Source organism: Oncorhynchus clarkii, chromosome 24 (assembly GCF_045791955.1).
Source record: "Oncorhynchus clarkii lewisi isolate Uvic-CL-2024 chromosome 24, UVic_Ocla_1.0, whole genome shotgun sequence".
Classification (NCBI taxonomy): domain Eukaryota; kingdom Metazoa; phylum Chordata; class Actinopteri; order Salmoniformes; family Salmonidae; genus Oncorhynchus; species Oncorhynchus clarkii.
The window spans coordinates 8,250,920-8,263,552 of record NC_092170.1 but is presented as its reverse complement, the minus strand read 5'-3'; the positions used below and the strand labels follow the sequence as shown (position 1 = coordinate 8,263,552).

General features: G+C 43.5%; 1 protein-coding gene across 1 annotated transcript in view; it reads right to left on the bottom strand.

The window, feature by feature from the left end:
- LOC139382503 (glucagon receptor-like) overlaps window positions 1-12,633 on the bottom strand; it is a 31,573-nt gene that overhangs the window by 4,950 nt on the left and 13,990 nt on the right. The window contains exons 2-10 of the mRNA XM_071126591.1: window positions 7,109-7,279; window positions 6,534-6,630; window positions 6,164-6,271; window positions 3,378-3,499; window positions 1,786-1,892; window positions 1,175-1,328; window positions 868-1,027; window positions 719-779; window positions 558-627 (exon numbers count right to left, since the gene is read on the bottom strand). Of these exons, the coding sequence (XP_070982692.1) occupies window positions 558-627; window positions 719-779; window positions 868-1,027; window positions 1,175-1,328; window positions 1,786-1,892; window positions 3,378-3,499; window positions 6,164-6,271; window positions 6,534-6,630; window positions 7,109-7,162 (933 nt within the window). The 5' untranslated portion in view covers window positions 7,163-7,279. The remainder of the gene's footprint in view (window positions 1-557; window positions 628-718; window positions 780-867; window positions 1,028-1,174; window positions 1,329-1,785; window positions 1,893-3,377; window positions 3,500-6,163; window positions 6,272-6,533; window positions 6,631-7,108; window positions 7,280-12,633) is intronic.

The following is a 12,633-nucleotide window of genomic DNA, read 5'->3' as shown; positions in this document are numbered from 1 at the left end:
ATGAAAAAAGTAAAACAGAGATAGAAAACACAGTCTATGTCTAACATTACTAACTATGTCAAAAGATGTTAGGCATTTAGACCTTAGGGGAAATGTGAGAGTTGTGGGACAAATTACAAATCATCTGTGACAGGAGAATCCTCATCTCTTCTGGCATGTTGCTTCTGATGCAAAATACCGTAGAAAAAAATTATATTTTCCTCCTCTCAGAGTTTCACTGAGAGACGCTAATTAAACACTCTTTAGATCAAGCTTCAAGGAACATGTTAAGTGTTACTAAGAAAAGAACAGAAACCAAGTGACATTCATTTTGTCTTCTGGGTTGATGAGTCATCCATTCATTTTAATGTACAGTGCATTCCGGAACCAAAACATGCCCACTCAGCTTTCACATTCGCACAATTTCCCCAGGCTTGTCATGGTCTGCTAACTTCAAAGAGACAAGACTGCAGGGGGAAGAGGAGAGGAGCGGTGGGTTGACGAATGAGTAACCCCTGGACCCCATTGCTTTAGGGCACACAGCACAGTCGACACACACACACGTTACACACACTCACCAGAATGGCCAGGAGGATGGGTGTGCGGATGATCCACCAGTACGCCATGTTCTCATTGATCTCCCAGCACCTGGGAGGAGATATGTCACAATCTCTCGGAATTCTGTTTTTAGTAACAGATGATGAGGAAATAAGATTGAATGGAAATGAGAGTGACTCACCGTGTATTCTCATACAGGTACCGCACTATAATCCAGGGGACCACAAATAACACTGGGGATCCTACACACAGTGTCATAAACCATTCATTACTGTCAGGAAACAGCATTTACATTATTTATCATGCGTGTGTGTGTGTGTGTATATCTACCCCAGCCGATGAAGAGGTATCCACAGAAGTAGCTGTTCTCTGAGAAGACCATGAGCACCAGCAGGTTGTGAAGGTACAGGCCCTCCACCAGCAGCCAGTAGTAGTTAGCCCCCACACAGTACTGCATCAGCACCTGGGCCACACGGCAGCCAGACAGGGCCTGGGGGCAAAGGTCAGGGGTCAAATGTCAGGGGCGGAGGTCAAGGATGGCTGTCTAATGTATGAGAGACGAATTGTGTCTTTAAACGGTACGCTCGAGTGTGTGTTTCTGTAACGTGCGTTAGTGTGTACAGCCTTTGGTTCCGACCTTATCACTGAGGACGTTGGACACGTCTCTGTTGTCTCTGAACTCTGGGGTGTCCCTGGTGAGGACAGCATCTCTGGTGAGGATGGATATGGCTCGCAGGATGAAGGACGCAAACAGATTGGTGTGGATATAGTTCCTGGTGCACCTTAGTTTCCTAGGGTACAACGCTTGACAATGAGATCACTGTATCGCAAAATTCTTTCCAGCATCATGTACAGTATATGTCATGTGTCAAGTGTAGGATTTTAATTTGATCACTCTTTTGTTGATGAGAATTTTCATGCACAGTAGGGATGTATTCAAAGTTTTAAAAGGCTTCTAAAGTTTGTAATTTCCACTTTAAAATTTCAGAATTTGCCATAACAAGAAATATCCATTAATTATAATCCACATAATTCACATTTCCTCTTCCTGCAGGATTATTTTCCTGCTGTAGCAAACTGGCTCAAATGAAGATCTGTATGATTTTACATTTACCTAATTCACATCAGATGACTAGAAGTGAAGCCATTGCCTTAGTCCAAACAAACAGTCCGATAGTCAGAGTCAAATCCTGACATATAAATAACGACTGTATACTGTTTATGACTGTGGTCAGAGCCAGCATTTACCTGAAGATGAGCAGTATGATGAGGGCCAGGGAAAGGCTGGCCAGGGACAGAGAGTAGCCCACAGTGTACATCACCCGGAAGTAGGCCAAGATCACCATCTGGTTCTCCTGTGGACAAACAAAGACCTGCACTCAAATCCCAAGTAGACGAGGGAACAACATGACCCTGTTTTCACCTATAACTCTCTGACTCTATTGTTGATGTGCTGTGCTGTACTAATGTCCTGTCCTTTTGGTAGAGTGCAAACAGGGACACAGATACAGACGAAGCAGATGCACTGACCGCAAAAAGTCCTCTTGTCTTGTTGCCTATTATGCCTTGGAAAATGTTAAAAAACACTTTAATGATGCTCAATACACTATAATAAACTCCTATTAAAAATGCACATTTACCCACCAATCGTGGGGGAAAAAATGCATTGGAAATATAGGGAGCGTTATTTAATTCACTGCGTACAGCGATCAGCGTTTACCAACCTATTTTTCTTATCATCAGGGAGTCTGGCTGCAGACTGGAGTACATTTCAGCTGTGGGGCCAATGAGGCAAAGCAGCGTTGCATCACTGGTTGCCAGCAAAAACATAACCCCTAGGTGACGGCTGTCTCCCTCTTCATAAAGAGAGGACTGTGTGTCTCTCAGAGCTCACCCTCACACTCTGAAGCCCTGGCAGATCTATAATCCAGTATGTAGTACTGACTGTAAGGTTCTGTATTTAATTTCCTTTCTTTAGTCAACCTTGTGTTCTGTTTCCTTGTGTTCTTGAACGTAGCCCTGTCTTTCATTTTCGTTCATTGATTTCACCTGTGTTAGTTACTCACCTGGTCTCATTAGCTCCTTATTTAGTTCAGTACATTCTGTTTGTGCCTTTTGTGAGGTATTGTTCGTTTTGACTCTACTAAGTCTTTTCCTAGCTCGTTTGTGAGAACCAGTTATAGCCTTCAGTCCTACTTTTGATTCGCCTGCCTGTTTGCCTACCTGTGTATGACCATGATTCCTGCCTTCTGCGAAGGCGAAATAAACACCTGTGCGTGAATCTACACCTTTTTCCTAATGAGTATTCATTACACTGACGAAAGTAATGACATCTTTTCTATTGATGTAGTAAATGGACCATTCATTACTGAGCTCGTAATGGAGTGCAGCACTAGATGTGAAATTGAGAGAGGGTAAGGATGACCTGAGTTGAGCATGCTGATCGGGATGATTGGAAGTCAACATGAGGGGACAGCAACTGCTGCTGCTAGCCCACCTCGACATCCATAAACAATCAGAGCATTCGGGCATTATCGTAAAAGAATGGCCATTCTGGTAATTGCATTTCTATGTCCCCTACAGGTGGTATGCCATTGGAATACCTACTCTATTACTTATTGCTTTTTGAATGATTATTTGGCCATGAATTAGTTAACCTCTCAAAGCATCTGTCAGTACTTGGAGGGTCTCCTAAGACTACTGGTGAAGTTTTCAAAAAAATGACATGTAGTAATTAAAAGCATTAACCCTTTGAAAGTATCTTGTTCTATTCTTAGCCATGTGTTTTATGTGCTCTGAGAAGAAGGTCTATTTCAGGAATGGTGCATGATGGGTATTACCTGTGCCACCTGCTGGTTGTTGTCTGCGTTGCACTGGGAGTGGTCCCTCCATGTGCTGCTGGTGTTGTTAACGGCCCACTGGCCATCAGGCCCACACTCCCGCAACACATACCCATTACGAACTGCACAGACATGGGGAGGGACAGATGAAGGAAGAAGTCAAACAGATGAGACAAATTAAATTCTGTACATTGACATTAAAACCAGTAGATGGTGATAGCGCTGAAGTCATCCACGTATTCCTATGGAAAACTCCCAAAGCGCGCCATATTGCTGAATGGGACTGAATGGCACCCCAAATTTGCTAAGCATCATGGTGAAAGTATCTGTAACTAGCAAAGGATCATGGTCGATGTAGTGGTTTTCATCCTGCATGACCATTATTGGTCTGTGTCCGCACGTGGTCCTGTGTGATGACAAAATGTATGTAGCAGTCAGAATGGATCACAATTGAATTAAATATTGCGATTTGTAGCGGAATTTAAAATAATTGACAGTGAGGATAAAATTTGATCATAATAAACACATTTTAGAGCACAAAATGGCCACCGTTTTTTTGGGGGGGTGGCCGATCGTAATTTAGGTGTGAGTGTTGACGAGGACAAGGCTGGAGACCACTCTGTCATGCTGATTGAGTTCAAATAACAGACAGGAAGCTTCAAAAGGAGGGTGGTGCTTGTAATCATTGTTCTTCTTGGGTCAACCATGGTTACCTGCAAGGAAACACGTATCGTCATCATTGCTTTGCACAAAAAGGGCTTCACAGGCAAGGATATTGCTGCCAGTAAGATTGCACCTAAATCAACCATTTATCGGATCATCAAGAACTTCAAGGAGAGCGGTTCAATTGTTGTGAAGAAGGCTTCAGGGCGCCCAAGACAGTCCAGCAAGCGACAGGACCGTCTCCTAAAGTTGATTCAGCTGCGGGATCGGGGCACCACCAGTACAGAGCTTGCTCAGGAATGGCAGCAGGCAGGTGTGAGTGCATCTGCACGCACAGTGAGGCGAAGACTTTGAGAATGGCCTGGTGTCAAGAAGGGCAGCAAAGAAGCCATTTCTCTCCAGGAAAAATATCAGGGACAGACTGATATTCTGCAAAAGGTACAGGGATTGGACTGCTGAGGACTGGGGTAAAGTCATTTTCTTTGATGAATCCCCTTTCCGATTGTTTGTGGCATCCGTAAAAAAGCTTGTCCGGAGAAGACAAGGTGAGCGCTACCATCAGTCCTGTGTCATGCCAACAGTAAAGCATCCTGAGACCATTCATGTGTGGGGTTGCTTCTCAGCCAAGGGAGTGGGCTCACTCATAATTTTGCCTAAGAACACAGCCATGAATAAAGAATGGTACCAATACATCCTCCGAGAGCAACTTCTCCCAACCATCCAGGAACAGTTTGGTGATGAACAATGCCTTTTCCTGCATGATGGAGCACCTTGCCATAAGGCATAGGTGATAACTAAGTGGCTCGGGGAACAAAACATTGATATTTTGGGTCCATGGCTAGGAAACTCCGCAGACCTTAATCCCATTGAGAACTTGTGGTCAATCCTCAAGAGGCGGGTGGACAAACAAAAACCCACAAATTCTGACAAACTCCAAGCATTGAATATGCAAGAATGGGCTGCCATCAAGTCAGGATGTGGCCCAGAAGTTAATTGACAGCATGCCAGGGCGGATTGCAGAGGTCTTGAAAAAGAAGGGTCAACAGTGCAAATATTGACTCTTTGCATCAACTTCATGTAATTGTCAACAAAAGCCTTTGACACTTATGTAAATGCTTGTAATTATACTTCAGTATTCCATAGTAACATCTGACAACAACATATCTAAAGACACTGAAGCGGAAAACTTTGTGGAAATGAATATTGGTGTCATTCTCAAAACTTTTGGCCACGACTCGTACAGCTAAATGCCTTTCTTGCTTGCTCTTTCAAATCAATGCAGTAATGAAAACCAGTAGTGCTCTAATAACTAAATAAAAAGCCAAATAGAACAAAAACACACAAGAAATAGAACTGTGAGCACTGTCATTTGTTGTTGTTGTAGCCCCACAATATTTCAGAGTGCGTGGGCAGTCCATCACAAAACATTGTTGAATTCAAATGTTCCGCTGACAGGTCCCCGACAATTTGCCATTTTTTTCTCGTTCAGAAACGGGCACAGTCCTGTTCCAGACACAGCATAAATTACTGCTAAAGATTAAAACATTCTGCCAACACAGTAAATAGACCGGTAGCTTATGTCAAATATTTGACAGTATGAGTAGGTTACAGTATTGCTGATTTCACCTTAAGAGTCTATACCAAGGCAGGAAATCCAAAAACCCAATCATCTATCTATTGACAATAGTTCCAAATAATCCTGCAAATAAATGTCATTGTTGTCATCATAAAAGGGGAATGAAGCGTTTTCCAGGCAAAGTTTTAATGCTCAGTCAAGCGTCCACAGTTTTCAGACAAGGCTGATTTATAATGGGAAACATGCGTATGCTTGTAATACTGTGTACAGTATGTCATGCGCCAAGTTAATCAAAATCAATATTATTTCAGAAATGGGCAGGGTTATAAATACGGCCCCAGGGCTTTTTGGCGCCGCTAGGTTGCTACGCAGCAGCCGACCAGCAGAGCTTATGATTTCACACTCCAGACCAGACACTGGGGGCCTGATTCTGTACGGCTTTAGACAGAAACAGTGTTAGCATTAACCTCTTAGCTGGAAGTCGGATGAAACAAAATCTAATTTATCCTACCGAACCATAAAGCACTAACCAATGCCACACCAGTACCTTGGTTGTACCAGGGGAGGTACCACGGGCAGGGCACTTTAACCGTGGTGTTGGGGACACCCTCCGGCCAGCAGGCGTACATGTCAAACATACGGCCGCAGAACAAGCCTGGGGGGAGAAGAGAAGATATAAGTAAGCCGTAAGTAAGCAGACAGACAGCAGACCCTGAATCCTTAATTTTTGGTCTGAAGCTAAACAGGATATAGAGACTGATTAGTTAAGGGGTGATGAAGCCATTATAATTGTGAAGCCAACTGCATATTTCTACGGTCTACTCTAGACGATAACGTTTTAGATGTTATTCTATCAGATTTATAAAACCGTAACGGGGTTTGTCTGATTAGGACAGGCGTCTGTTTTTGAGTCTTACCTGGGGGTGTGGGGTCCGTGCTCATTCTCAGCAGGCACTCGTTCCTGTATCTGTTCCATTCCTCCACCGTGTGCTTCACCGTCTTCGTTGACACAAGCTGCCGGTCATACATCACAAGATTGAGGGTCAGGGGTCAACCCCAGTGGGTAAGCCCTACAATACCTCACGGGGTTTAAAAACCTGACTGGCTATAAAGCACTAATGCCTTGGCTTAGTGTAGTGTTGTAACTTAAGTTCTCCATAAAAGCTGACATATACATATACACTAAACCAGCTGCATTGATTGAGGATGCAAAGCACATCACACGGACACTACTGTTAAGATCAGCTTCCCAGCACTCTGATTGTGTTCTATAAAGCACACAGACCATTATGATCTGCAGTGATTCAAAACGGTGAATCATCTTCACATGACTTACATTTCATAACGGCTCCTGAGGACAATCAAACAAACTAACGACGGAAGCGTCTAATGACACGACACACTTCTACGGATGGGATTGAAGGTGCAAAGTAATGTTATAAGTACAACCACTACTGCCGTAATGAGCAGAAACAAAGTTAAATGTGCCTACCACAGTTCTGCACAGGACAGACAGAATGAGGAGGAGGATGGCAGGGGTCTTCATCACTTAGAGGAGTGCCAGGACGGAGGGCCACTCATCATCTCAGGGCTGCTGGGTGTTTTTGACCCAGGGGGGCCAGAACCAGGCATTGCCTCAGACCTCCACCCCATAGCCCACACCCTGTAAAACAACACACACAATCAGTTAGACCTACTGTGTACAGTACAGAGCAATCACACAATATGGGTTTGGGTTACAATTCTTATCATGTATTACGCTAAAACAAGCTTGTGGGTCCACAATGGGAATAGGATTTGGCATTTGATTTGTGGAAAGGAAGTCAAAACGTAATGGCACGGGATCAATGATGAAGGCCCAATAATTGTGGCAGATAAGAATTTATATTTTCGTCAAGTGATGTAGCCACTTAGTTCAAATGTTAATGAGCCCAATCAACATGTAATCATTCATGAATCCATGAAGGCCAATGAGGCCATGTAGCTGATTAGAGCATGTGCGGTTTCGGCTCGCTATTTCCCAAGGACACTGTGACAACAAGACACCCATTTTGTTGCCACTGTAGTGTAGGCTAATTTGAGCATGTCCACACCCAAGTCTCCCAAAGACATCTCAATGAAATCTAACCAGAGTGCTATCTAACAATCTGATGGGAGGGCCAATCGTTGTAATCTTGGAAACATCTACATAAAGAAGCTCAGAGCCAAATACTGTATTTAGGAGAGTTAGGACATTGAGGTTTCTGCATTATGATGCATTTACATGTCACAACAACATAATTATGGCAGCCATGTTAGCTCCCCATTAATATGACATGGGGAAAATTGAAACAAGAAACAGATCATCAACGAGGGGCTACTGCCTTGGTAACCAAACAAACACACTTGCTAGTTTAGCTAACCAAACCATCAGTCCTAGCTTGCTATTAAGAACATTGAATTCAACAAAGCCAATAACGTTTTTCAATTCTTCTTCTGCTTTTAAAAGCAGCTCAAACTGGTAAGAATGAACTATAGCCTTTGAATTCTACCGTGAAAATACACTGTTATGGGGAAATAATGCACAATCTAGAATGCCCTTCAAGCCAATCAGAAATGAGTATCCAACAATGCCATGGTATAATGCTATGTAACTGAATGTCTAGAATTAGAACAATATTCAAAATTCTAAAAGTTGGCCTAACTAACGGTTTTCTTGAGTCGAAGGAGAGGCGGACCAAAACGCAGAGTGGTTATTATTCATGGTTCTTTAATAAAGAAACTATACATGAATAGACTAACAAAACAAGAACCGTGAAAAAACCAAAACAGTGCTGGTGCAAACACAGAGACAGGAACAATCACCCACCAAACCCAACACCAAACAGGCTACCTAAATATGGTTCCCAATCAGAGACATTGACTAACACCTGCCTCTGATTGAGAACCATATCAGGCCAAACATAGAAATAGACAAACTAGACATGTAACATAGAATGTAACATAGAATGCCCACTCAGATCACACCCAAACATACAAAGCAAACTATGGTCAGGGTGTGACACCAACTCTAAATATGCCTGTATCTAGAGACAAAGTGTTTTGTTCAGCCATGTATGACCGGGTTGTGGTCAATTATTACATGTTTTTTTTGTGGGGTGTGCTAAACAGTGTGGAAAACCGTGTGAATGATCTTAAAAAATACAAACACGGCCTCCCGAGGGGTGCTGAGGTCTAAGGCACTGCATCACAGCACTAGCTGAGCAACTAGAGATCCTGGTTCGAGTCCAGGCTCTGTTGCAGCCGGCCCGGGAGATCCACGGGAGACCCATGGGGGGCGGTGGACAATTGGCCCGGCATCTTCCGGGTTAGGGGAGGGTTTGGCCTGTAGGGATGTTCTTGTCCCATCGCACACTAACGACTCCTGTGGCGGGCCGGGCGTAATGCACGCTGACACGGTCGCCGCGTGTACGGCGTTTCCTCCGACACTGTGTTTCCTTCCGGCGGCTGGTTAAGCGGGCATTGTGTCAAGAAGCAGTAACTCCTGTACGTACTCGGGAGAGGTGAAGGTCGACAGCCGTGCGTCCTCCAAAATCACAACCCGGCCAACCAGAATCTCTTGGCCGGGTTGTGATTTTGGAGGACGCACGGCTGTCGACCTTCACCTCTCCCGAGTACGTACAGGAGTTGCAGCGAATAGGCAAGACTGTAACTACCAATTGGAAACCACGAAAGTAGGGAAACATTTTTTTTTTTAAATAAAAGAATACAAACACTGAACATAAAATATAGTTCCCATTGTGCCTGCTATGTTACTTAAAGAGCTGGACCACATTGGTCTACACAGCAACTCCCTCAATGTACATACTGTACTGTACTAACCTCCTTGTTGGGGATCAAACATTTTATACAAAGAGTTTGTGCTTTTGTTTACAAAGAGTTCATGCTTCATGCACACAGAGGATCCTTTTTCAGACCGAGAATTCTTCCTGCACAAGGAAATGGGAAATTGTACATTGACAAGACTTATTTTTCCTCTGAATTCTATTTTTCTTGTGCTGTATTACATCTCTCGTGATTTGAAAAACGTTCTACATCTACAAAAATAACCCCAACTGTGTACATTCATCGAACATGACATGTTTGAGTTTTAGGGCATAAAAGAGTTGAGGGGGAGTTGCACAGTATCCTGCCTTCGTCTAGCTTGTTTTTCTTTTCAGGGGCCAATTCCCAGCAGGTGTCTCTATTTTTTTCCTCTGTACAAAAGAAAATCCAGTAAGTCTGCAGAGAAACACTGTAGCATACACACAAGATCAAGAGTAGCTACTCAAAACACAGATTGTGATCCAAAGTACACTGTTGGTACTTTATTCCTTCACAAACTATGAGCAGCCATTTCAAAACACCCCGAAAAGCCCCGACTTCACTTCAGAAGAACGCTCTGAAAAGAGCTATTAAGGTTCAAAGCTGGAGATGCCTCTGGTTTAATTTATTCAGTAACTCTTGAACAAGCAGACGAACTGTGAGGGTTTTCTTGACCCGTGAAGGGTTTGGACTAAAACCAAGAACCGACAGGCCATTATTACCATGTCATCTCATCATGATAAACACATCTTCGTTTAAGTCAACATGTCAGTCAAGCTACTGAACCCTAATACACCCCTTACACGTACTATGGCCGTGCAAAACAGAAAAGGAAGTTCCATGTTATCCAACAGACAATATGAGGAAATGATTTGCACATCTGCTGGGTGAGAACCTGCTCATTATGTGGTGGGTCATAGTTGCACAGTAATGAATCCTAATGAAAACCAGCCTCGTTAGCGTGGGCCTGGGCCTCGGGCAATTCCAGTGCACCACTGTGAACAAAACAATACTTTTTTTTACGAGAGTTTACGTTCTGCCAGAATATTCAGGGTTGAATTCTCATTATTGGAATTCGTCTCACGAAACATCCAGGGGATCCTACCGTTAAAGCTGCTGGGGTTTCAGGCAAACAATTACAGACTTATCTGAAAAAGAGGTATTCTCTGTAGGGTCTCAGTGGAATGTACAGCTACAGTATGCACATAGACTGTATCTATACAAAGAGCGCTCTTGGCATGAGATGGGAGTGATGATGATGATAACCTGCCTCATTGCCAGTCATACCTGGCAGGAAACCACTCAAACTCGAACCTATCTGACGCCAGAATGTAGACGGGTAAGAGGCAGCATCATGAGACAACCTGGGCTAACATAACAGGTTTGGCCAACGTTTGTGAGACGTGAGGAATAGGGAGAAAGGCAACATAGCACGGATGACTTATGTCAAGAAATAAATTACTTTTCAAAACCAAGCTACAGTACAGACACTCTTCATCAAGGTACCACGTGATTTTCAAAAAGTGATATAATCTAGAGTATTGTATATAATTAATGGTATGTTCATCATGCCTCCTTTCATGAGGGGTGATAAAGGTAGCAATGTTTTGACATTTGTGTGTAGGTTAAGTAGGTTTAATCCATCCCTGTACTGTGTCGGCAGTGACAAGCTTGGCCCAGTGAAGGAACACATGCACGCTTCAATCCACCAGATGAAATGATGTGAGAAATGTCCTCCGTCTAGGCTTCCTTCAAAACATTGGCTCAGGTTTGAACTGACGATGCGCTTTGAAGGAGAAATCGGATTCTATTCATGTGTCTTTGGCAAACCTCTGTCACCCTGTAATGATAAAAGGCTTCCACGACATCGCATTTTAAGCCCAAATGACAATGACTATGAAAAACAGAATATCGCTTCGGGACAGAATGGCACTTTGTCTGGAATCAAATAGACAAAAATATAAGCAGAAGAAGAAGATAAAATGGAACGTAAAAAGGGACTGTCAAGAAGTGGGGTAATATTCACCAATGACAGCCTGGAGTTGGCTGATATAGTGTCTATAGTGCACAGATCTAAACGGTTATTTATTATTGTATTTCAGGTCTACTTACCATGTCAATGACTTCATGTATCAATGCCAACCTGGTGATATAGAGTAGAGTCACAGTCTTTTGAGAATGAAAACAAGAGAGAACTGCAAGTAATTCACCAACCAAACACAAGGTTTAAGGATATCTCGTCAGTTGTGTTATCTAAACTGCGCCCCAGTTTTTCAGGTTGTGTTTTTCCTATTTCCCAAGCTTCTACAACACAGTTAATCTTGTGTGGAAGCTGGCATCTCTCACCGATCACAAACAGTAATAGGAAGCACATGAGCCAGGGGTTCTGGTTGCATGTAACTTGCAGTAGAGGGACTGTCTCTGACCAGTGCTGTCACAGTTTTTCTGTCATCAAGGGCAGACATGCTTTTAAAACAGGGTGGATGATGTGTGACCCTCTCCACCCTGGTCAAACGGGAAACTGTTTCGGCAGAGGGTGTAAGAGGATCAGAGCTAGGCTACTGGATCTCCTTAACACCCGGGCTATTTCAGGTCAGTCCAGTGGCCCTCGGTGACCCCTCCAACTCATCATCTGTGACTAAGGTAATAACACTAAGGCCTGGAAGTGCGGCAGCTTCAAACAGGGGAAAGATTAGAACTGGGGATTTGAGTTTGTGTGCATAATTAGGGCAATGGACGGGTGCGACCCGACCTGGTCAGTTTTAGACAGATAGACGCCGTCTATACGGCAAGCTGGGGCAAGTCAGCCGCCCACTGCTCACTTTATAGTGCTGTAGACTAGTGGCAAAGTTAGGATGTAAATCTTGGTGAGGCAAACTCATTTTTTTTTAGATGCATGCCAGCAAAGCCACTACACAACACAACACTAAACAATACATTCATTGCATTATAACTGTGACAAACGGTGCTGACAAACTGTTAGAGCCTACATAATGCTGCCCTAACAGCAGAGCTTTCTTTTCAGCACCGTGGAGAGAATCCTTACCACCGCTACACCTGGCTATGAGCAGAGCATTGTCTGGCAGCGAAACAGTTCATTCAGTCTCATTTACTGCCTTTAAAAAAAAATATAGCTGATATGGCTGACTTGCTTAACAACTGTGGTTTCTACTG